The sequence below is a fragment of the Coregonus clupeaformis genome, chromosome 4 (assembly GCF_020615455.1).
Source record: "Coregonus clupeaformis isolate EN_2021a chromosome 4, ASM2061545v1, whole genome shotgun sequence".
Classification (NCBI taxonomy): Eukaryota; Metazoa; Chordata; class Actinopteri; order Salmoniformes; family Salmonidae; genus Coregonus; species Coregonus clupeaformis.
In genome coordinates this window covers 10,265,625-10,289,551 of record NC_059195.1, presented here as the reverse complement: position 1 = coordinate 10,289,551, position 23,927 = coordinate 10,265,625, and the positions used below count along the sequence as shown (strand labels likewise).

Genomic DNA, 23,927 nt, shown 5'->3' with positions numbered 1-23,927 from the left:
TGATACATACGGCCGATACTGCCCCTGGACTATCTGACCGTGCTAATGTAAACATGGCTTAATGTATGTGGCTAGCTGGAGGAAGATGCTGTATCCATGTACAGTGCCTTCAGAAAGTATTCATACCCCTGGACTTATTCCACATGTTGTTGTGTTACAGCCTGAATTCAAAATGGTGTTAACAAATGTTCTCACCCATCTGAGCACAATACCTTATAATGACAAAGTGAAAACATGTTTTTAGAAATGTTTGCAAATTTATTGAAAATGAAATACAGAAATATATATTTTACATAAGTATTCAAATCAAATCACATTTTATTCGTCACATGAGCCGAAATCAACAGGTGTAGACCTTACTTACAAGCCCTTAACCAACAATGCAGTTCAAGAAATAGAGTTAAGAAAATATTTGCTAAATAAACTAAAGTAAAAAAATTAAAAATAATAACACAATAAGATTACATAACAATAACGAGGCTACAGTTGAAGTCGGAAGTTTACATACACCTTAGCCAAAAACATTTAAAATCAGTTTTTCACAATTCCTGACATTTAAAAATTCCCTGTCTGTCACGGTTTCGGCCGAGGCTGCTCCTTCTCCTTGTTCGGGCAGGCTTCGGCGGTCGTCGTCTCCGGAGTACTAGCTGCCACCGTTCGATGTTTCTATGTTTGATTGGTTTTGTCTGTTTTGCTACACCTGTTCCTTATTAGGCGTCCTATTTAGTTCTCTTGTGTTTGGTCAGGTGTTGTGTGTAATTGTTCCTCGTCACGTTGTGTGCTAATTCGTTATTTCTGTTCTCTCTGTATTTTGTGTTTTAAGAGAGAGAGTTCCGCACTTTGTGCGCCTTAGCATACTTTACTGTTGTGCGTAAAGTTCGCCTGTAGCCTGTTGCCGTGTTTGGCTAGTTTTTTGGACTTTACTAAAGATGCTGTTCGAAACCTCTGTGTGTCCTGCGCCTGATTCTACACCACCTCTACACTCAACCCTGACACTGTCTTATGTCAGTTAGGATCACCACTTTATTTTAAGAATGTGAAATGTCAGAATAATAGTAGAGAGAATGATTTATTTCAGCTTTTATTTATTTCATCACATTCCCAGAGGACATTTCTCCAAAAAGTACGATCTTTGTCCCCATGTGCAGTTGCAAACCGTAGTCTGGCTTTTTTATGGCGGTTTTGGAGCAGTGGCTTCTTCCTTGCTGAGCGGCCTTTCAGGTTATGTCAATATAGGACTCGTTTTACTGTGGATATAGATACTTTTGTACCTGTTTCCTCCAGCATCTTCACAAGGTCCTTTGCTGTTGTTCTGGGATTGATTTGCACTTTTCGCACCAAAGTACGTTCATCTCTAGGAGGCAGAACGCGTCTCCTTCCTGAGCGGTATGACGGCTGTGTTTATACTTGCGTACTATTGTTTGTACAGATGAACGTGGTACCTTCAGGCGTTTGGAAATTGCTCCCAAGGATGAACCAGACTTGTGGAGGTCTACAATTTTTTTTCTGAGGTCTTGGCTGATTTCTTTTCATTTTCCCATGATGTCAAGCAAAGAGGCACTGAGTCTGAAGGTAGGCCTTGAAATACATCCACAGGTACACCTCCAATTGACTCAAATGATGTCAATTAGCCTATCAGAAGCTTCTAAAGCCATGACATCATTTTCTGGAATTTCCAAAGCTGTTTAAAGGCACAGTCAACTTAGTGTATGTAAACTTCTCACTGGAATTGTGATACAGCGAATTATAAGTGAAATAATCTGTCTGTAAACAATTGTTGGAAAAATTACTTGTATCATGCACCAAGTAAATGTCCTAACCGACTTGACAAAACTATAGTTTGTTAACAAGAAATTTGTGAAGTGATTGAAAAACGAGTTGAAAAAGTGTATGTAAACTTCCAACTTCAACTGTATATAGAGGGGGTACCGGTACTGAGTCAATGTGTGGGGGTACAGGTTAGTCGAGGTCATTTGTACATGTAGGTAGGGGTAAAGTGACTATGCATAGATAATAAACAGCGAGTAGGGGGGGCATTTGATTAATTGTTCAGCAGTGTTATGGCTTTGGGGTAGAAGCTGTTAAGGAGCCTTTTGGAACTAAACTTGGTGCTCCGGTACCGCTTGCCGTGCGGTAGCAGAGAAAACAGTCTGTGACTTGAGTGACTGGAGTCTTTTACAATTTTTTGGGACTTCCGCAGACACCACCTAGTATATAGGTCCTGGATGGCAGGAAGCTTGGCCCCTGTGATGTATTGGGCCGTACGCACTATCCTCTGTAGCGCCTTACGGTCGGATACCGAGCAGTTGCCATACCAGGCGGTGATGCAATCGGTCAGGATGCTCTCGATGGTGCAGCTGTAGAGCTTTTTAGGGTCTGAGAACCCATGCCAAATCTTTTCAGTCTCCTGAGGGGGAAAAGGTGTTGTCGTGCCCTCTTCACGACTGTCTTGGTGTGTTTGAACCATGATAGTCTGTTGGTGATGTGGACACCAAAGAACTTGACACCCCTGAGTCAAGACTCAGCTGTGAGTCTTTCTGGGTAAGCCTCTAAGATCTTTCCACACCTGGATTGTGCAACATTTGCCCATTATTATTTTCAAAATTCTTCAAGCTCTGTCAAATAGGTTGTTGATCATTGCTAGACAATCATTTTCAGGTCGTGCCATAGATTTTCAAATAGATTTAAAGTGGAACTGACAGCGTTTTAACTACTTTGCAGACGTGAAACAAACAGACAATCATAATACCAGTCAAAAATATCAAATTCCCAGTTTATGCTACAAAATCTACTATATAAGAGGTTTTAAAAATAGGTTATATTTGACTCAACATTCCATGACATTGTTGGCAGAATAGATGGATGCAGTTCAATGCATAATTAATATAATTCACCATTGCATTTCTTGGTAGTCCAAAAAAATATTGCTATTAGGTTGTAAATCACAGCTGGCCTGGTACATTGTTTGCTGCCTCCAGTCGGCATGCACTGTTTCAGTTTCAATGACTCAATACTTTGGACAAAAACGGACGAATGTAACTGAGGCTGAGAATGTCAGTACAATCAAACTAGCAAGGACAATGATAACGTGGCTAATAGGCTAGCGTATCTGTTTATGTAGCAAGCTAAAAACACGGACCCTAACGTTAGCTAGCTAGCTGATAGGAGGATGTCATGTCACGTCATTGGAGGAGTGGGTGTGATTTCGTAACTAGCAAGAACTTGAACGACTATTATCCAGTCAGTATATCTCTTGCGTTCGCAAATTCACTCTGGCTATCTACTCCGATTTCAGAGCACTCTCGTCTGAGTGTGCCAGAGCGCAGAATAACTGATGAATTTACGAATGCACAACACCTGCTGAATATGACCGGTGTCAGTAAATGTAGGCATAAAAAAGTACAGCTTAGCTAACCAGCTCTGCTAGGGCAAGTAAAATGGTCAGAGTGTCACGAGTTACAAAGCCAGAACCCAGAAGCAGACCAGGACAAGGTAAGTTGAAACGAAGGTGAGTGTTTATTTACAAAGTCAAGAGTGATGCTGAATAATCCAGGGAACAGAGCGGGCGGCGTTGATTAGTTGTTGGGGGTGCAGTGGTTGATCCAATCATGGCTCGGCAGCCGCCGACCACCAGGCAGAGGTTGGATGAAGGTTCCGGACGAGTGACTGCAGATGGAACAAAACGGAGGTAAGTAAACAACAAACCAACAAGGTGCAAAACAACAAACTAACGCTAGAAGCTCTAAGACTGATACTCTGGTAAACCTACTGTTCATGGCTAACGATCCGGCAGGGAATGGATGTTAGGCCAGAGCCTAAGAAGGGTGATGATCAGGACCAGGTGTGCAGATTGCTGATGGGATGCAGGTGCGGAAATCAAGAGAGCTCCCCGGAGCGTTCCAGAACCCTCGGGAAACTGGAGACCACGAGCAGAAAAACTAGTCCACAGACAGGACCCGACTCAGACTGCCGGGATCGTTACAGTACCCCCTCCGGACGAACGCCACCGGGCGGACTCCCCGGAGCGCCAGGATGGAGGCGGTAGAAGTCACGGATGAGGTCAGCATCTAGGATCTGTCGCCGCGGAATCCAACTCCTCTCTTCAGGACCATACCCCTCCCAGTCCACGAGATACTGGAAACCCCGGCCCCGCCGTCTGGAATCCATGATGCGTCGCACCGTGTAGGCAGGACCACCTCCGATCATCCGAGGAGGAGGAGGAGGAGGCGGAGGAGGCAACAGAGGACTGAGGAAAACAGGCTTGAGGCAGGAGACATGAAAGGTGGGATGGACTCTGAGCGTCCTCGGGAGTTTGAGTCGAACTGCCACCGGATTGATCACCTTCTCCACCACAAACGGACCAATGAACTTCGGTAACAACTTCCTAGACTCAGTCCGTAAAGGAAGATCCCGTGTGGCCAACCAGACCCTATCTCCGATGGTGTAGGTGGGAGCGGGGATCCGGCGACGATTCGCCTGGAGCTGATACCGGTCCGAAACTCTAAGGAGTGCCTTTCTGGCCCGATGCCAGGTCCGGTGGCAACGACGAATATGGGCCTGAACAGAAGGCACTGAGAGCTCCTTCTCCTGAGAAGGGAACAAGGGAGGTTGGTAGCCATACAGGCACTGGAAGGGAGACATCCCAGTGGCAGATGTAGGGAGAGTATTGTGGGCATACTCAACCCAAGGCAACTGAGAGACCCAGGAGGTGGGGTTGGAAGAGGCCAGGCAGCGTAGCGTGGATTCCATCTTCTGGTTGGCTCTCTCCGCCTGACCATTAGATTGGGGGTGAAAACCAGATGTGAGACTGACTGTAGCTCCAATGGCCAAACAGAAGGACTTCCAGACAGCAGAGGTAAACTGAGGACCACGGTCGGAAACGATATCACTGGGCAACCCGTGGACCCTGAAAACCTCCCTAACCAGGACCTCGGACGTCTCCGAGGCAGAGGGAAGCTTGGCAATTGGCACAAAGTGGGCGAACTTGCTGAATCTGTCCACGATAGTCAGAACGACCGTGTTCCCCTCAGAAGCGGGCAACCCAGTGACAAAGTCCAGGGCCAGATGCGACCATGGTCGCGCGGGAATAGGAAGGGGGGTGAAGTAGTCCAGAGCTGGGCCGATTGGTACTCTTATTCTGCGCACACACTGGACAGGCAGCAACATAACCCCGAGTATCCTCGGCCATGGCAGGCCACCAAAAACGTCTGCGAAGAAACGCCATCGTCCGAGCCACGCCAGGGTGACAAGCCATCTTGCTGGCGTGGGACCATTTGAGGACCGCAGGACGAACCGACTCAGGCACAAACAACCGACCGGGTGGACCGTTACCGGGACCGGGCTGCGTCCGAAGAGCCGCCATCACCTCCTCCTCAATCTTCCACCTAACAGCTCCCACGACGCAGTTCCCGGGGAAGAATTGTCTCGGTCTTGGACCCACTCTCCTCCGTCTTGGAGAACATCCGAGACAAGGCGTCCGCCTTGCCGTTCTTAGATCCAGGTCGGAACGTCAGGGAAAAAATTGAATCGTCCGAAAAACAACGACCACCTGGCCTGACGGGAGTTGAGACGTCTAGCCGATTGCACGTAAGCAAGATTCTTGTGGTCAGTCCAGACAATAAACGGCTGCTCCGCCCCCTCCAACCAGTGGCGCCACTCCTCCAAGGCAAGTTTCACCGCGAGAAGCTCCCGGTTACCCACATCGTAATTCCTCTCCGCAGGCGAAAGGCGACGAGAGTAGTAGGCGCAGGGATGGAGTTTACTGTCCGTGGAGCATCGCTGCGACAGGATGGCGCCAACTCCCACATCAGACGCGCGTCCACTTCAACGCAGCGAACTGACGGGCCGTGTCCGGTTGAGAGAGAATCGGTGCGTTGGTGAATCGCCTCTTCAAATCCAGAAACGCTCGATCCGCCTCCGGATTCCACTTGAAGCTCCTGATACTGGAAGTCAAGGCCGTTAACGGAGCGGCCACACGGCTGTAATCCCGGATGAATCTGCGGTAGAAATTCGCAAACCCCAAAAATCTCTGGAGCTGCAATCTCGTACCGGGCTGGGCCCATTCCAGAACCGCTCTAACCTTCTCCTGGTCCATCCTAATCTCTCCCCTGGAGATGATGTACCCGAGAAAGGATGTCGTGTGGGCGTGAAACTCGCACTTCTCGGCCTTCACGAACAGGCGATTCTCCAACAATCGCTGCAGAACCTGCCGGACATGCTGGACGTGGTCGGAAGGTTCCTTCGAGAAGATCAGAATGTCATCCAGGTAAACAAACACAAAGAGACCGATCATATCTCTCAGGACGTCGTTCACCATACTCTGGAATACCGCTGGAGCATTGGTCAGTCCAAACGGCATCACCTGATACTCGAAGTGACCCATCGGTGTATTGAAACCCGTCAACCACTCGTCTCCCTCTCTGATCCGGACCATGTGATACGCATTGCGTAGGTCTAGCTTGGTGAACACCGTAGCACCCTGTAAGGAGTCGAAGGCAGAACTCATCAAGGGCAGGGGATACTTGTTCTTGACCGTGATGTCATTCAACCCCCGATAATCAATACACGGTCGAAGAGAGCCATCCTTCTTACCCACAAAGAAGAATCCTGCCCCCAGGGGTGATGACGAGGGACGAACGAGACCAGCAGCTAGGGACTCCTTGATGTAGGTCTCCAAAGCCTCACGTTCAGGGCGGGAGATACTGTATAACCTTCCCTTGGGGTAGACAGCTCCAGGGAACAGGTTGATGGCACAATCATATGGTCGGTGGGGAGGGAGTGACAGAGCCTTCTGCTTACTGAACACTTCCCCAAATCGTGATATGTCTCGGGAACCAGGGACAAATCTGGGGGTTTAGCCTCAATCACCTGACTGGGAACCGAATGGGGACAGGCAGTCTTGAGACAGTTAGCATGACAATCAAGGCTCCAACTCGTTACCTTGCCCGTCACCCAATCGAACGTGGGATTGTGTTCCTTCAGCCAGGGGTATCCAAGGACCAGAGGAACATGGGAAGACGGCAGAATGAAGAATGAAATCATCTCCGAATGATTCCCCGACAACAGCATCTTAACCGGTTCAGTCCTCATCGTGATACGTGCCAGACTACTGCCGTTCAGAGTGGTCGCTTCAATGGCTTCCGGCAATTGCTCCTTGGAAAGCCCCAGCTGTTCCACCAACTCGGCATCAAGAAAGCTTCCATCGGCACCTGAATCGATAAAAGCGTTAATCGCTAAGCTCTGATTCCTGTTCACAAGGGTAGCCGGAAACGGGGTCTGACAGAGGTACTGAGAGGTTGAAACTGGCTCGCTAAAAGTCCTCCCAACTTTAGCGAGCCGGGCAGTTTGACGACCGCCGGGAACAAGTGGAGATGTAATGTCCCGAGCTACCACAGTAGAGGCAGCAGTTGGTCTTACGTCTATGTTGACGCTCCTCCTTGGTTAACCCGTGCCGCCCCACTTGCATGGGTTCAGAATCGGGAGAGAGGACCTCTCCACTAATCCTTTGTGGTGGAGAATGATCGACGTGTTCTGGTCCACCACCCGACCCGACTGGGAACTGAGAAGCTGATCGATTGGACGGACCCCATTGCTTCTCCCTCCTTCGCTCTCGGACTCGATTATCCACCCGAATAGACAAGGCTACCAAGCTGTCCAGGTCACTAGGCTCCGGATAGGAGATCAACTCATCCTTGAGCTGCTCCGACAGACCCTGGTAAAAGGCTGCTTGCAGAGACTCCTCATTCCACCCACTCTCCACAGCCAACGTCTTGAACTCGATCACGAAGTCGGCCACGCTGCGAAGTTCCTTGGTGAAGCGAAAACAGGCGCCTAGCTGCGTCCCTCCCTCGGACGGAATGGTCGAAGAGCTTCCTCATCTCGGCCGTGAACCCCTGGTATGAAGCCATGCAGGGGTCTTGTCGTTCCCAAACGGCTGAAGCCCACTCCAGCGCTCGACCACGCAGCAACTCAATCACAAAGGCTATCCTAGCCTTGTCTGTGGCATAAGAGTAGGGCTGTAGATCGAACACTAACCCACACTGCATAAGGAAAGAACGGCATCTTCCCAGCTCCCCCTCATATTTATCCGGCGTCGGAACCTTGGGCTCACGGAAGGACACAGCTCCAGACGCGGCAGGCGAGATGGGTGAAACCGGTAGTGGATCCTCCACCGGAAACTTGCGCTGGTTCTGGACCTCCGTCAGACCGGTAGAAAGGTTCCGAACTGACAACGCTATCTCCTGTAGTGCCGTGCTATGTTGTCCCAACATCTTCTCCTGATGGGAAATGGCATGGCGAACAGAGTCCAGGTCCGCTGGGTTCATTACTGGCCGGATCGTTCTGTCACGAGTTACAAAGCCAGAACCCAGAAGCAGACCAGGACAAGGTAAGTTGAAACGAAGGTGAGTGTTTATTTACAAAGTCAAGAGTGATGCTGAATAATCCAGGGAACAGAGCGGGCGGCGTTGATTAGTTGTTGGGGGTGCAGTGGTTGATCCAATCATGGCTCGGCAGCCGCCGACCACCAGGCAGAGGTTGGATGAAGGTTCCGGACGAGTGACTGCAGATGGAACAAAACGGAGGTAAGTAAACAACAAACCAACAAGGTGCAAAACAACAAACTAACGCTAGAAGCTCTAAGACTGATACTCTGGTAAACCTACTGTTCATGGCTAACGATCCGGCAGGGAATGGATGTTAGGCCAGAGCCTAAGAAGGGTGATGATCAGGACCAGGTGTGCAGATTGCTGATGGGATGCAGGTGCGGAAATCAAGAGAGCTCCCCGGAGCGTTCCAGAACCCTCGGGAAACTGGAGACCACGAGCAGAAAAACTAGTCCACAGACAGGACCCGACTCAGACTGCCGGGATCGTTACACAGAGTTGTTCTCTCATCTGTGTCTGGAAGTGGCTAGCTAGCAAGCTATTCAACTTTAGCCAGTTAGCTTGGGTGCTTGGTTGCAGGCAAGCAGCAGAAGTACGAATAGGCTACGATTCCCCATCGTTTTTGTGTGCAATTGTGACGGCCAACTAGTTGTAACTGTTTGAGAGGGTTTATCTAATGCTCCTTCGTTAGGTTTTATCTCATCTTGCTCTGGCTAGCATTAGTTGTTGATCTTGTTGTTGTTGATGTGCATAACTGAAGGAGAGAGAGCCTACCTTTTCATGGTTGTTTGATCAATAGGACTGTAAAGTTCCCAAATGTAAGAGGACTTCCGTGGTATTGACATATTTGCAGAAATCTATTCAGGTGTACTTTGTGGCTTTTGGCGAATACGTTCTAATTATCTAAAGTCGCGCTGTTGCAACTGCCTGTAAACACACAGTCCAGTTCAAAGTGAATGATGGCAGGCCTGTGTGGCAAATGGCTTGTTTGCATAAAGGCCTACTGTTGCTCTGATTGGCTATGGTTCACCGGTCTGGGTAGACTCCGGTCCTGGACATGCGCTGGCTTGAGCAGGGGGACCTTGCGTGCGCTGCAGGATTTTAATCCATGACGGCGTAGTGTGTTACTAATGCTTTTCTTTGAGACTGTGGTCCCAGCTATCTTCAGGTCATTGACCAGGTCCTGCCGTGTAGTTCTGGGCTGATCCCTCACCTTCCTCATGATCATTGATGCCCCACGAGGTGAGAACTTGCATGGAGCCCCAGACCGAGGGTGATTGACCGTCATCTTGAACTTCTTCCATTTTCTAATAATTGCGCCAACAGTTGTTGCCTTCTCACCAAGCTGCTTGCCTATTGTCCTGTAGCCCATCCCAGCCTTGTGCAGGTCTACAATTTTATCCCTGATGTCCTTACACAGGTCTTGGCCATTGTGGAGAGGTTGGAGTCTGTTTGATTGAGTGTGTGGACAGGTGTCTTTTATACAGGTAACGAGTTCAAACAGGTGCAGTTAATACAGGTAATGAGTGGAGAACAGGAGGGCTTCTTAAAGAAAAACTAACAGGTCTGTGAGAGCCGGAATTCTTACTGGTTGGTAGGTGATCAAATACTTATGTCATGCAATAAAATGCAAATTAATTACTTAAAAATCATACAATGTGATTTTCTGGATTTTTGTTTTAGATTCCGTCTCTCACAGTTGAAGTGTACCTATGATAAAAATTACAGACCTCTACATGCTTTGTAAGTAGGAAAACCTGCAAAATCGGCAGTGTATCAAATACTTGTTCTCCCCACTGTAGACAAAGCACAACAAGGAATATACACACCCTGACTCAACATATAATATAATAATAATATAATATGCCATTTAGCAGACGCTTTTATCCAAAGCGACTTACAGCCATGCGTGCATACATTTATTTTTTTGTGTATGGGTGGTCCCGGGGATCGAACCCACTACCTTGGCGTTACAAGCGCCGTGCTCTACCAGCTGAGCTACAGAGGACCATATAAGCGTCCCCTGAGTCAGGGCGTGACAGTACCCCCCCAAAGGTGCGGACTCCGACCGCACAACATAAACATAACAGGGTAGGGGCCGGGTGGGCATTCCGCCTCGGAGGCGGATCCGGCTCGGGGCGTGACGACCTCTCACTCTCCGCCTCCCTGTTGCGCCTCTGGTCTGGACCTCGGCGCGCTGCTTCCCCTCTCATTCCTCCCACGATACGCCAGGCCCTGTCTGGACCCTGGTGTGGGAGACCCCGAACCTGGAGAGGGGCTGACGTCATGGTCTGGACTGGAGCCGCTGACCGGAGCTGGACTAGGCACCGGTGGAGCGGACTGCTCTGGCTCCGGAGTGGAGCCGCTGACCGAAGCTGGATCAGGCACCGGTGGAGCGGACTACTCTGGCTCCGGAGTGGAGCCGCTGACCGGAGCTGGACTGGACCCCGGTGGAGCGGACTGCTCTGGCTTCGGAGTGGCGCAGCTGACCGGAGCTGGATCAGGCACCGGTGGAGCGGACTGCTCTGGCTCCGGAGTGGAGCAGCTGACCGGAGCTGGATCAGACACCGGTGGAGCGGACTACTCTGGCTCCGGAGTGGAACAGCTGACCGGCACTGGATCAGGCACTGGTGGAGCGGACTGCTCTGGCTCCGGAGTGGAGCAGCTGACCGGTGCCGGACCAGGCACTGGTGGAACGGGCACGGGCCGTGCCGGACTGGACAAACGCACCACTGGTCTGGTGCGAGGAGCAGGCACGGGCCGGACCGGACTGGGAACATGCACCACTGGCTTGGTGCGAGGGACAGGGCCGGGCCGGACTGGCGACGCGCACCACTGGTTGGTGCGAGGAGCAGGAACAGGCCGGGCCGGACTGGCGACGCGCACCACTGGCTTGGTGCGAGGAGCAGGAACAGACCGGGCCGGGCTGGCGACGCGCACCACTGGCTTGGTGCGAGGAGCAGGAACAGGCCGGGTCGGGCTGGCGATGCGCACCACTGTCTTGGTGCGAGGAGCAGGAACAGGCCGGGCCGGACTGTGGAGGCGGACTGGAGGTCTAGAGCGAGAGCTGGCACAACCCGTCCTGGCTGGCTGGCCACTTTCGCACTACACGTGCGGGGTGCTGGCACAGGACGCACTGGGCTGTGCACGCGCACTGGCGATACAGTTCGTAGAACTGGCACAGGATATGCGGGACCGAGGAGGCGTACTGGAGACCAGGAGCGTTGAGCCGGCACACCCCGTCCTGGCTGGATGCCCATCTTTGCACGGCACGTGCGTGGTGCAAGCACAGGACGTACAGGACTGTGCCGGCGCACTGGTGACACAGTACGTAGCTCCGCATAACACGGAGCTTGCCCAGTCATACGCCTCTTCGCGTGAGTACGGGGAGTTGGCTCTGCTCTAACCCTAGGCTCCGCCAACCACCCCGTGTTCCCCCCAATTTTTTTATTGGGGCTGCTTCTCGGGCTTCCTCCTCCACCGGCCTCCTCCGTGTTGCCGTTGCGCCTCTCCTGCCTGGGCATCTAACTTAGCCCATGGTCCTCTCCCCGCAAATATCTCTTCCCATGACCACAAATCGGCCACCTGTGACATGGCCATTCGCTCCGCCTGGGCACGCAGCTTGGTCCTCGTTTGGTGGGATCTTCTGTCACGTTCGTTTAATGACGGGACAGACCAAGGCGCAGCGTGATATATGTACATGTTTATTAAACCAATAAACACTCTACAAAATAATAAACGAAACGAAACGTGAAGTCCAAGGTAGCACACACAACATACCTTACAAGGAACAAGATCCCACAACTAGACAGTGCCAATAGGCTGCTTAAGTATGGTCCCCAATCAGAGTCAACGAGCGACAGCTGCCTCTGATTGGGAACCACACCGGCCAACATAGAACTAGACATACTAGATCCTAAACATAGACAAAGCACAACAAGGAATATACACACCCTGACTCAACATATAAGCGTCCCCTGAGTCAGGGCGTGACATTAATAACTTCACCATGCTCAAAGGGATATTCAATGTCTGCTTTTTTTTTACCTGTCTACCATAGCTGCCCTTCTTTGCGAGCCATTGGAAAACCTCCATGGTCTTTGTGGTTGTATCTGTGTTTGAAATTCACTGCTCGACTGAGGGACCTTACAGATAATTGAATGTGTGGGGTACAGAGATGAGGTAGTCATTAAAAAATCATGTTAAACACTATTATTGTACACCGAGTGACTCCATGCAATTTATTATGTGACTTGTTAAGCACATTTTTGCTCCTGAATTTATTTTGGCTTGCAATAACAAAGGGATTGAATACTTATTAACTCAATACATTTCAGCTTAAATGTTTTTATTAATTTGTCAAGATTTCTAAAAACATAATTCCACTTTGACATTATGGGGTATTGTGTGTAGGCTAGTGACAAAAATCTCAATTGAATACATTTTAAATTCAGGCTTTAACACAACAAAATGTATGAATACTTTCTGAAGGCACTGTCTGTTGACACACGGCATACACATCAGAGCTTACTTCAACATGCCTATTGTATCAAATTATTGTTTGTTTTAGAGCAAAAGTTTTGTTGTCATAAGGAGATGGTTATCCATGGTGTGTCATGAGATGTAGACATTGACATTATTTGGGTAAATATTCTTACAGGAAATTATTTTGTGATTATAATTCTCAGAGGAAAAAGGTTGACAATGCTCCCACAGCAAAGTGAATGGAAATGATACAGTGGGGAAAAAAAGTATTTAGTCAGCCACCAATTGTGCAAGTTCTCCCACTTAAAAAGATGAGAGAGGCCTGTAATTTTCATCATAGGTACACGTCAACTATGACAGACAAAATGAGAAAAAGAAATCCAGAAAATCACATTGTAGGATTTTTAATGAATTTATTTGCAAATTATGGTGGAAAATAAGTATTTGGTCAATAACAAAAGTTTCTCAATACTTTGTTATATACCCTTTGTTGGCAATGACACAGGTCAAACGTTTTCTGTAAGTCTTCACAAGGTTTTCACACACTGTTGCTGGTATTTTGGCCCATTCCTCCATGCAGATCTCCTCTAGAGCAGTGATGTTTTTGGGCTGTCGCTGGGCAACACGGACTTTCAACTCCCTCCAAAGATTTTCTATGGGGTTGAGATCTGGAGACTGGCTAGGCCACTCCAGGACCTTGAAATGCTTCTTACGAAGCCACTCCTTCGTTGCCCGGGCGGTGTGTTTGGGATCATTGTCATGCTGAAAGACCCAGCCACGTTTCATCTTCAATGCCCTTGCTGACGGAAGGAGGTTTTCACTCAAAATCTCACGATACATGGCCCCATTCATTCTTTCCTTTACACGGATCAGTCGTCCTGGTCCCTTTGCAGAAAAACAGCCCCAAAGCATGATGTTTCCACCCCCATGCTTCACAGTAGGTATGGTGTTCTTTGGATGCAACTCAGCATTCTTTGTCCTCCAAACACGACGAGTTGAGTTTTTACCAAAAAGTTCTATTTTGGTTTCATCTGACCATATGACATTCTCCCAATCCTCTTCTGGATCATCCAAATGCACTCTAGCAAACTTCAGACGGGCCTGGACATGTACTGGCTTAAGCAGGGGGGACACGTCTGCCACTGCAGGATTTGAGTCCCTGGCGGCGTAGTGTGTTACTGATGGTAGGCTTTGTTACTTTGGTCCCAGCTCTCTGCAGGTCATTCACTAGGTCCCCCCGTGTGGTTCTGGGATTTTTGCTCACCGTTCTTGTGATCATTTTGACCCCACGGGGTGAGATCTTGCGTGGAGCCCCAGATTGAGGGAGATTATCAGTGGTCTTGTATGTCTTCCATTTCCTAATACTTGCTCCCACAGTTGATTTCTTCAAACCAAGCTGCTTACCTATTGCAGATTCAGTCTTCCCAGACTGGTGCAGGTCTACAATTTTGTTTCTGGTGTCCTTTGACAGCTCTTTGGTCTTGGCCATAGTGGAGTTTAGAGTGTGACTGTTTGAGGTTGTGGACAGGTGTCTTTTATACTGATAACAAGTTCAAACAGGTGCCATTAATACAGGTAACGAGTGGAGGACAGAGGAGCCTCTTAAAGAAGAAGTTACAGGTCTGTGAGAGCCAGAAATCTTGCTTGTTTGTAGGTGACCAAATACTTATTTTCCACCATAATTTGCAAATAAATGCATAAAAAATCCTACAATGTGATTTTCTGGATTTTTTTTCTCAATTTGTATGTCATAGTTGACGTGTACCTATGATGAAAATTACAGGCCTCTCTCATCTTTTTAAGTGGGAGAACTTGCACAATTGGTGGCTGACTAAATACTTTTTTCCCCCACTGTAGATACAGTTTACATACAGTACCAGTCAAAAGTTTGGACACCCCTACTCATTCAAGGGTTTTTCTTTATTTTTACTATTTTAAAATTGTATAATAATAGTGAAGACATCAAAACTATGAAATAACACATATGGAATCATGTAGTAAACAAAAAAGTGTTTAACAAATCAAAATATATTTTATATTTGAGATTCTTCAAATAGCCACCCTTTGCCTTGATGACAGCTTTGCACACGCTTGGCATTCTCTCAACCAGTTTCACCTGGAATGCTTTTCCGGAGTTCCCACATATACTGAGCACTTGTTGGCTGATTTTCCTTCACTCTGCAGTCCGAATCATCCCAAACCATCTCAATTGGGTTGAGGTCGGGGGATTGTGGAGGCCAGGTCATCTGATGCAGCACTCCATCACTCTACTTCTTGGTAAAATAGCCCTTACACAACCTGGAGGTGTGTTGGAGCATTGTCCTGTTGAAAAACAAATGATAGTCCCACTAAGCCCAAACCAGATGGGATGGCGTATCGCTGCAGAATGCTGTGGTAGCCATGCTGGTTAAGTGTGCCTTGAATTCTAAATAAATCACAGACAGTGTCACCAGCAAAGCACCCCCACACCATAACTCCTTCATGCTTTACGGTGGGAAATACACATGCGGAGATCATCCGTTCACCTACTCTGCGTCTCACAGACATGGCGGTTGGAACCAAAAGTCTCCAATTTGGACTCCAGACCAAAGGACACATTTCCACTGGTCTAATGTCCATTACTCGTGTTTCCTGGCCCAAGCAGGTCTCTTCTTCTTATTGGTGTCCTTTAGTAGTGGTTTCTTTGCAGCAATTCGACCATGAAGGCCTGATTCACACAGTCTCCTCTGAACAGTTGATGTTGAGATGTCTGTTACTTGAAGCACTTATTTGTGCTGCAATTTCTGAGGCTGGTAACTCTAATGAACTTATCCTCTGCAGAAGAGGTAACTCTGGGTTTTCCATTCCTGTGGGGGTCCTCATGAGAGCCCGTTTCATCATAGCGCTTGATGGTTTTTGCGACTGCACTTGAAGAAACTTTAAAAGTTATTGAAATGTTCCATATTGACTGACCTTCATGTCTTAAAGTAATGATGGACTGTTGTTTCTCTTTGCTTATTTGAGCTGTTCTTGCCATAATATGGACTTGGTCTTTTACCAAATACGGCTATCTTCTGGATACCCCCCCCTAACTTGTCACAACACAACTGATTGGCTCAAACACATTAAGAAGGAAAGAAATTCCACAAATTAACTTTTAAGAAGGCACACCTGTTAATTGATCATTACACAGGTACATCTTGTGCTGGGGACAATAAAAGGCCACTCTAAAATGTGCAGTTTTGGCACACAACACAATGCCACAGACGTCTCACGTTTTGAGGGAGCGTGCAATCGGCATACTGACTGCAGGAACGTCCACCAGAGCTGTTGCCAGAGAATTGAATGTTTATTTCTACCATAAGCCGCCTCCAATGTCGTTTTAGAGAATTTGGCAATACGTCCAACCGGCCTCACAACCGCAGACCACGTGTAACCACGCCATCCCAGGACCTCCACATCCGGCTTCTTCACCTGTTGATCATCTGAGACCAGTCACCCAGACAGCTGATGAAACTGTGGGTTTGCACAACCGAAGCATTTCTGCACAAACTGTCAGAAACCGTCTCAGGGAAGCTCATCTGCGTGCTGGGTGACTGGATGACATGGGGACTGTTTGAATAGACAAAAATTAACAGCTTTGTATGAGTAAAAAAATAACATGGCATGCTCGCTCCATCCTGTTGGCGCAGTGGACTAATTCCATGGATAGAGAACAGAAGATCATAGGTTTGAATTTCTCTGTGCCACAATAAAAAAGAAATGTGTTTGAATGATTAATGCCTAAGTAAATGAATTTCCATGTGTCCTATCTGTGCTTCGAGTTCAAAACAGTTAACCCAAACTAAGCTTGCAGTGTTAATAAAAGTCTTATTGAAACATGTCCTCAGAACATTCTTTAATTACCTTCAAATAACCTAGAAATTCCGTTCAGGGAACCATAGTAAAACGTTCTCAGAACCTCCCTGCAACCTAAAAATGTACTTTCCCTGAACAGGCGAAATTTTCACTTCCCCCTATTTCTCCCCAATTTCATGATATCCAATTGCGATCCAATTACGATCTTGTCTCATCGCTGGAACTCCCCAATTGTCTCTGGAGAGGTGAAGGTCGAGTCATGCGTACTCCCAAACATGACCCGCCAAACCGCGCTCCTTAACACCTGTCCGCTTAACCCGGAAGCCAGCCGCACCAATGTGTCGGAGGAAACACTATGACTGGCGACATGAGTCAGCGTGCATGCGCCTGGCCCGCCACAAGTAGTTGCTAGAGCACGATGGGACAAGGAACCCTCCCCTTACCCGGACGATGCTGGGCCGCCTAATGGGTCTCCGGCTGCGACACAGCCTGGGATCAAACCTGGGTCTGTAGTGACGCCTCTAGCACTGCGATGCAGTGCCTTAGACCGCTGCACCACTCGGGTGCACCACCCTACCAGTCAGGAAATGTATGGTCAGGAAACTTTTGATGAAGTACTGAAAGATCCATTACTATTATGTTTTAATTACTCATATATAAATGGAAAACTGTTGGACACACAAAAAGAGGGACTGATCTCTCTCCTGCTGAAGCAGGAGCCAGGGGGGCAATACAAAGACCCAGCCTCTTAAATAAATTGGAGGCCCCTCACCCTTCAATTTTGCGATGCAAAAACATTGGCAAAATGTATTGCTCATAGAATAAAAAAGGTTCTACCGGACATTATTCATCACGATCAGACGGTATTCTTAAAAGGAAGATATATAGGAGACAACATTAGACTATGAGCATGCAGGGAAACCAGGTATAGTCTTTATAACAGCATTTCTTTTACCCATCTTATGAGAGATTCTCCAAAGTTGAACAAAAATCCAGGCACTTATAAACCGATTCTAGACGTACAGTCTAGAATCGGTTTATAAGTGCCTGGATAAAAGATGTTCAACAATCCTTTATGCAAAATAATAAATAACAGTTACTTCTCTGATAACATTTAATTGTCAAGAGGTGTAAAACAAGGTTGCCCTCTGTCACCATACCTATTTTTTATGGCCATTGAACTGTTAGCTTTAAAAATCTGATCTATTGATAACATTAAAGAAAAAAAAATATATGGATTAGAGACAAAAGTATCGATGTATGCAAATTATTCAAGTTTTCTTGTGTCCTCAATCTTCAACCTTGAAGGGCCTAATTTAGTACCTGGATAATTTCTCCAGTTTCTCTGGACTAAACCCCAATTATGATAAGTGTGCTATATTACGGATTCGGTCTCTAAAAGACACAAATGTTGAATTACCATGTGGTCTTCCGATTTAACTATGATAGAAAACTTAGTAAAATAGATAGAATCTTGAAACCGTGGAGAGGGAAACACCTATCCATTTACGGGAATATTACCCTGATTAATTCTCTAGTGATATCACAGTTTACATATTTATTCTTGGATCTACCAACTCCAGGAGAATCATTTTTCGAATAATGTCAAAATAAATATTTCCCTTTATTTGAAATGGCAAACCAGATAATGTTAAACAAGTATATTTATATAACGAACATGAGTTTGGAGGGTTAAAACTAATAAAAGTTAAGGCATTAAACCTCTCTCTTAAAGCCTCCATTGTACCGAAATTGAATCTAAATCCAAACTGGTTATCTAGCAAGCTACTAAGAGATGCCCATCCTATGTTTAAGAGTGTGCTCTTTGCCTTTTTGCAGATTAAAAACTCACATTTTCGGTGTATTGACAATGGATGCCTGTTTAAAGTAGCATCCTTTTTAAATGAAGTCATACAGAGTTGGCTACAATTGAAATGTCGTCTTCCAGAAAAGGCAGATATATTATTACAGCAAATAATTGGCTAAATTCCAATGTACTGATAGAGAAAAAAACTATTTTCTAGATAAAAACAAGAAGGGTATAATATTTATGAAGGACATTGTAAACAAGGACGGTAAGATTGTCACACAAGCAACTAACAACAGTGTATGGAAGTGTATGCTCAATACAAATTATAACCAACTCATTGCGGCTCTGCCACAAAATCGGAAGAGATAATTACTTAAAGAAGAAATTAATAATAATAAATAATAATATGCCATTTAGCAGACGCTTTTATCCAAAGCGACTTACAGTCATGCATGCATACATTATTTTTTTATTTTATTTTTTTGTGTATGGGTGGTCCCGGGGGTCAAACCCACTACCTTGGCGTTACAAGCGCCGTGCTCTACCAGCTGAGCTACAGAGGACCACAAAGAATTAGTCTGTCTGCCATCCATAAAAAAAGCATAAATGGCTTAAAATGATTACTATAAGTCGAAGAATGTATCCGTTTCACTTAAAGCCAAAAGGTTTGACAGCAATGCCGTATAAAATTGAAGTCAGTTGGGAACATGTCTTTGATGTCCCAATACCTTGGTATCGGGTATATGAACTGATATATAAAACAACAATTGACACATCAATCCGTTCGTTTCAATTTAAGCTATTATATAAAATACTTCCTACTAAAAGAATGCTCAATCGCTGGCTTTAAAAAAAATCAGGTCCAGGAATGGTTGTTACAGGGCCTTCAGAAAGTATTCACACCCATTGACTCTTTCTCCCAAAACATTTTATTACAGCCTGAATTTAAAATGTGTCACTGGCCTACACATATATATCCCATAATAATAGGAGAAAACTGAGGATGGATCAACAACATTGTAGTTACTCCACAATACTAACCTAATTGACAGAGTGAAAAGAAGGAAGCCTGTACAGAATACAAATATTCCAAAACATGCATCTTATTTGCAATAAGGCAGTAAAGCCATTCTTACCACTCTTCATGTTTTCAAGCATGGTGGTGGCTGCATCATTTTATGGGTATGCTTGTCATCGGCAAGGACTAGGGAGGATACAAATAAATGGAATAGAGCTAAGCACAGGCAAGATCCTAGAGGAAAACCTGCTTCAGTCTGCTTTCCAACAGACACTGGGAGACAAATTCACCTTTCAGCAGGACAATAACCTAAAACACAAAGCCAAATATCCACTGGAGTTGCTTACCAAGACGACATTGAATGTTCCTGAGGGGCCTAGTTACAGTTTTGACTTAAATTGGTTTCAAAATCTATGGCAGGACATGAAAATGGCTGTCTAGCAATGATCAACAACCAACTTGACAGAGCTTGAAGAATTTAAAAAAGAATAATGTGCAAATATTGTACAATCCAGGTGTGTAAAGCTCTTAGAGACTTACCCAGATAGACTCAGAGTTGTAATCGCTGCCAAAGGTGATTCTAACATGTACAGTATTGTAAAATATATATTTCTGTATTTCATTTTCAATACATTTGCAAAAATGTCTACAGACATGTTTTCACTTTGTCATTATGGGGTATTTTGTGTAGATGGGTGACAAAAAAAATCTATTCAATCCATTTTGAGTTCTGGCTGTAACACGACAAAATGTGGAATAAGTCAAGGGGTACTTTATACCATAATATCAGGGTTCAGATGGACCTGCAACCTGTATTGTTTGGGGATCTGAAAAACCATGATCAGTCAATGGGAAATATCATTATACTCTTGGGTAAAGTATTTAAAGGGCAATATCGGTAGAAATGTTACAGATAGGGAGGTTCTGGACCCTCGTAAGACATCAGAGTAAAATGGAGGGATATATTGCAAAACGAAATAGCAAAATTGCATTATACTGGGAAATATGGGTAAATCTGTGGATTGGAGTTAAAGGAAAATTCCACCCAAAAACTCTATTTTGGTATTTGTTTCATTAGTCCATTGTTGACATAGTCCCAAAATGTTTTGCTTGTAAGCAATCAAATTTTCAAGATATGTAACTTTCAAAATACAGAAATCCTCCTCGTATGATGTATTTTGCATCATATGATGCAAAATGCATCATACAGGGAGGAATGGTGGATTGGTCACTGTGGGTGAAAATCCAGCACTTGCAGAAAGAGGAAATTAGGAATACATGTATAATTATTTAACTACATATACCGTACATGTGAAAATAGCTGTAAGTAGCAGTAGAAGTATTGTTGTCTGTTAGTTTATTCCAATCAGGATAGGGATGATAGGGTTGGGGCGGGGAGTACAAAAAGTTGTGAGAATGTACAAAAATGTACTTTCCCACAACTTCCAAGGAACCAAATGTGATAGCTGGGGAGTCGAAGTGTTCCCATTTTCAACCATTTTATGTGTCTGAAGGTACAAACTCCGCCTACCCGGTGGGCCCGGAGAGCAAATCAAGTGCACCTATAGGTCTACCGCTGGCCAATCAGATAGCTCATATCACCGTGCCTGCAGCGCCCACGAGCCCACAGCGAAGTTGATACTGTGACATTTCAAAACTTTTAAAACCATGACTAGAGAGAGACTTAAACGAATACAGCAAAGAGCTGCTGTTATTATGAGTGAGTTTTTATTCAGCACTGTCAACACTTTATTCAACATTTACATTTTAGTCATTTAGCAGACGCTGTTATCCAGAGCGACTTACAGTTAGTGAGTGCATACATTTTTCATACTGGCCCCCCATGGGAATCGAACCCACAACCCTGGCGTTGCAAGCACCATGCTCTACCAACTGAGCTATAGGAGCCATAAAACGCGCTCCTCCCTATCCACTCTGGCTACAAAGTGTATCGATAGGCTTGCATTGTTATTATTAGCGGCTTGTCTTTTTTAATATTGAGGAATATTTCACATTTTCTGGACACAGGAGTAAAAACAGGAATTTGTGCATTAGGCAGAAATAATGAAGTGCGACTCGAGTTTCACCATCAGCTGGAAGTGTCTCGTCTCAGTGGAGGGAAGGAGAGCTGAGGGATGGTGAGAGGCAGCCTCTCCCTCCCTCCCTCCCTCCCTCCCTCCCTCCCTCCCTCCTTTTGCTGAGCGACTGACCATCAGATGCAGGCACCATCAGTCCAGTAAAATATGTAATTTATACTGAAGTAATACAGTCAGTGACCAGTGTGATCATATACCTCAGGTTTTGAAATATAATTTCTAAATGGTCTGAGAAGAACCACATTGGCAGGGCAATTCAAGCATAGCCAATATGCATTAATAATGTAGCCTACTGCACAAACCTCATTGCTACATAACTGCTTTTAATAGGTTATTAATGTTGCATAGGCTTACATTTTTTAAGGCATGTAAAAAAAAAAAAATGCTTTTTGACTCAAAGTGATCTCGGTTCAGAAAAGGTTGGTGACCACTGGGGAAGGAGATGCTTCATGTAATAAAGGGTGTGTCCCAAACGGCCCTGGTCGAAAGTAGTGCACTACATAGGGAATAGGGATCAATTGGGATGCATACATTTTCTCTTGTTTGTCCCCCAGTCTTCCAGCACAAAACGATGCGGAAAGAATCATATTAATTCCAGAAGTATGGGAGGCTTGAGGAGCAGGGCATGTGGCGGGCCAAAGCAATTACAGGTTATTTTTATCTTCCAATCACAGTGAAATGCTTTCAAAGCATCAGGACCTAAGAATAGGGGGGGGGGGTGAAATTTAAACGCGAATCCCAACAAATAAGCCTATTACATCTGAAGAGGACATGCCCAGTAGGAGATAATTAGATACGTGTGTGATGTATGATCATTTGTATGATAATCCAAAATGAAAGAGCTTAACGTCGATGACAGGCTTGTCAGAGAGCTAGACTCATGGGAGCTAATCATCACTCTGAAGGTAGAACCAGCGGGCTAATTTAAAAGAAGTCCAATTGAATAGCGCTTGTCATTTAGTCACAGCAGTTAAAACTGTTCCGGTGGTGTAATGGCTTTAGCATCACCGTGGTTGGCTCGGAGTCCAGGGGAGTCAAGGGACCAATTCAGATCTAAATTGGCTGAAGGACATTAAGTAGGGAGTGTTGGATGGTGATGTTGGATAGTGTGGAGTGCCGCCCTAGCCCGACCTAGGCTCCCTTGGAGTGGGTGTGATGTGGAGGGCATGCTGCGTACTAACGGTTGGTTCTCTCTCACCCTCACTCTTTCTCTCTCTCGCTCTCTCTCTCTCTTTCATTCTTTCTCTCCTTTTCTCTCTCACTCGCTATCTCTTCTTCGCCCTTTCTCTTTCTTTCTCTCTCTCTCTCTCTCTCTCTCTCTCTCTCTCTCTCTCTCTCTCTCTCTCTCTCTCTCTCTCTCTCTCTGTCTCTCTCTCTCTCTCTTACTCTCTCCTCTCTCGCTTCACTCTTTCATCTCCTCTATCTCCCAGTGAGGACGTGTGCAAGCGGGGCTTCACAGTGATCATTGATATGCGCGGTTCCAAGTGGGACCTGATCAAGCCTCTACTGAAGACCCTGCAGGAAGCCTTCTCTGCTGAGATCTGCGTGGCGCTCATCATCAAACCGGACAACTTCTGGCAGAAGCAGAAGACCAACTTTGGCAGTGCCAAGTTCACGTTTGAGGTAAGGGAGAGCTCAGCTTGGGCAAAAACTGAGCCTTGTTTTAGTTGGCATGTCTGGTTGCCCACTGTTAAAATATTTTATATTTCTCTAGTACAGGCATTTTCTCTAGTCAGCATGCCTGTTTTGATTATGGTGATTATGTATTTCATCCAGAGTTGAATAGCACAATTTTGTATTGTGATGTTATCACAGGACTATAAGCGCTACTTGACAACAGTCGTTAATTTTGGTCTGTCTATAAAGTGGACAGGAAGCACAGACCCGTGTTTTCAAAGGGACTGGTGAGAAAAGAATGCAGAATGATTATCCCCCCCCCCATATTCTCTGCATGTAACGCTGTACAGAGGTCAGCCATTAGTAGTGTGCTAGGTAGTGTGAGGTTAAGCTTACACCCCTCGGTCCTCCCCTTTCTCATTCCTACCATTCACAGTGAAATGTAGTGCTAATGAGAAACAGAATTGCTGCATTCCAAATGGCACCCTTGACCCTTTATAGTACACTACTTTTGACCAGGGCCTATATGCCTCTGGTCAAAAGTAGTGCTCTATATAGGGAATAGGGTGCCATTTGGGACACATCCAATGAAGCCTGTATACGTTTTGGCGAACCTCTTGATTGTGTGCTGTTGAGCGGGTCGAGAGCTTCAAGTTACTCAGTGTCCACATCACTAAGGA

At 46.1% G+C, this 23,927-nt stretch overlaps 1 protein-coding gene across 3 annotated transcripts in view; it reads left to right on the top strand.

The window, feature by feature from the left end:
- LOC121551671 (kalirin-like) overlaps positions 1-23,927 on the top strand; it is a 359,366-nt gene that overhangs the window by 132,319 nt on the left and 203,120 nt on the right. For all 3 annotated transcript variants that reach the window (XM_041864384.2, XM_045210064.1, XM_045210062.1), the window contains exon 4: positions 23,061-23,253. In XM_041864384.2, coding sequence (XP_041720318.2) covers positions 23,061-23,253 — 193 coding nt within the window. The remainder of the gene's footprint in view (positions 1-23,060; positions 23,254-23,927) is intronic.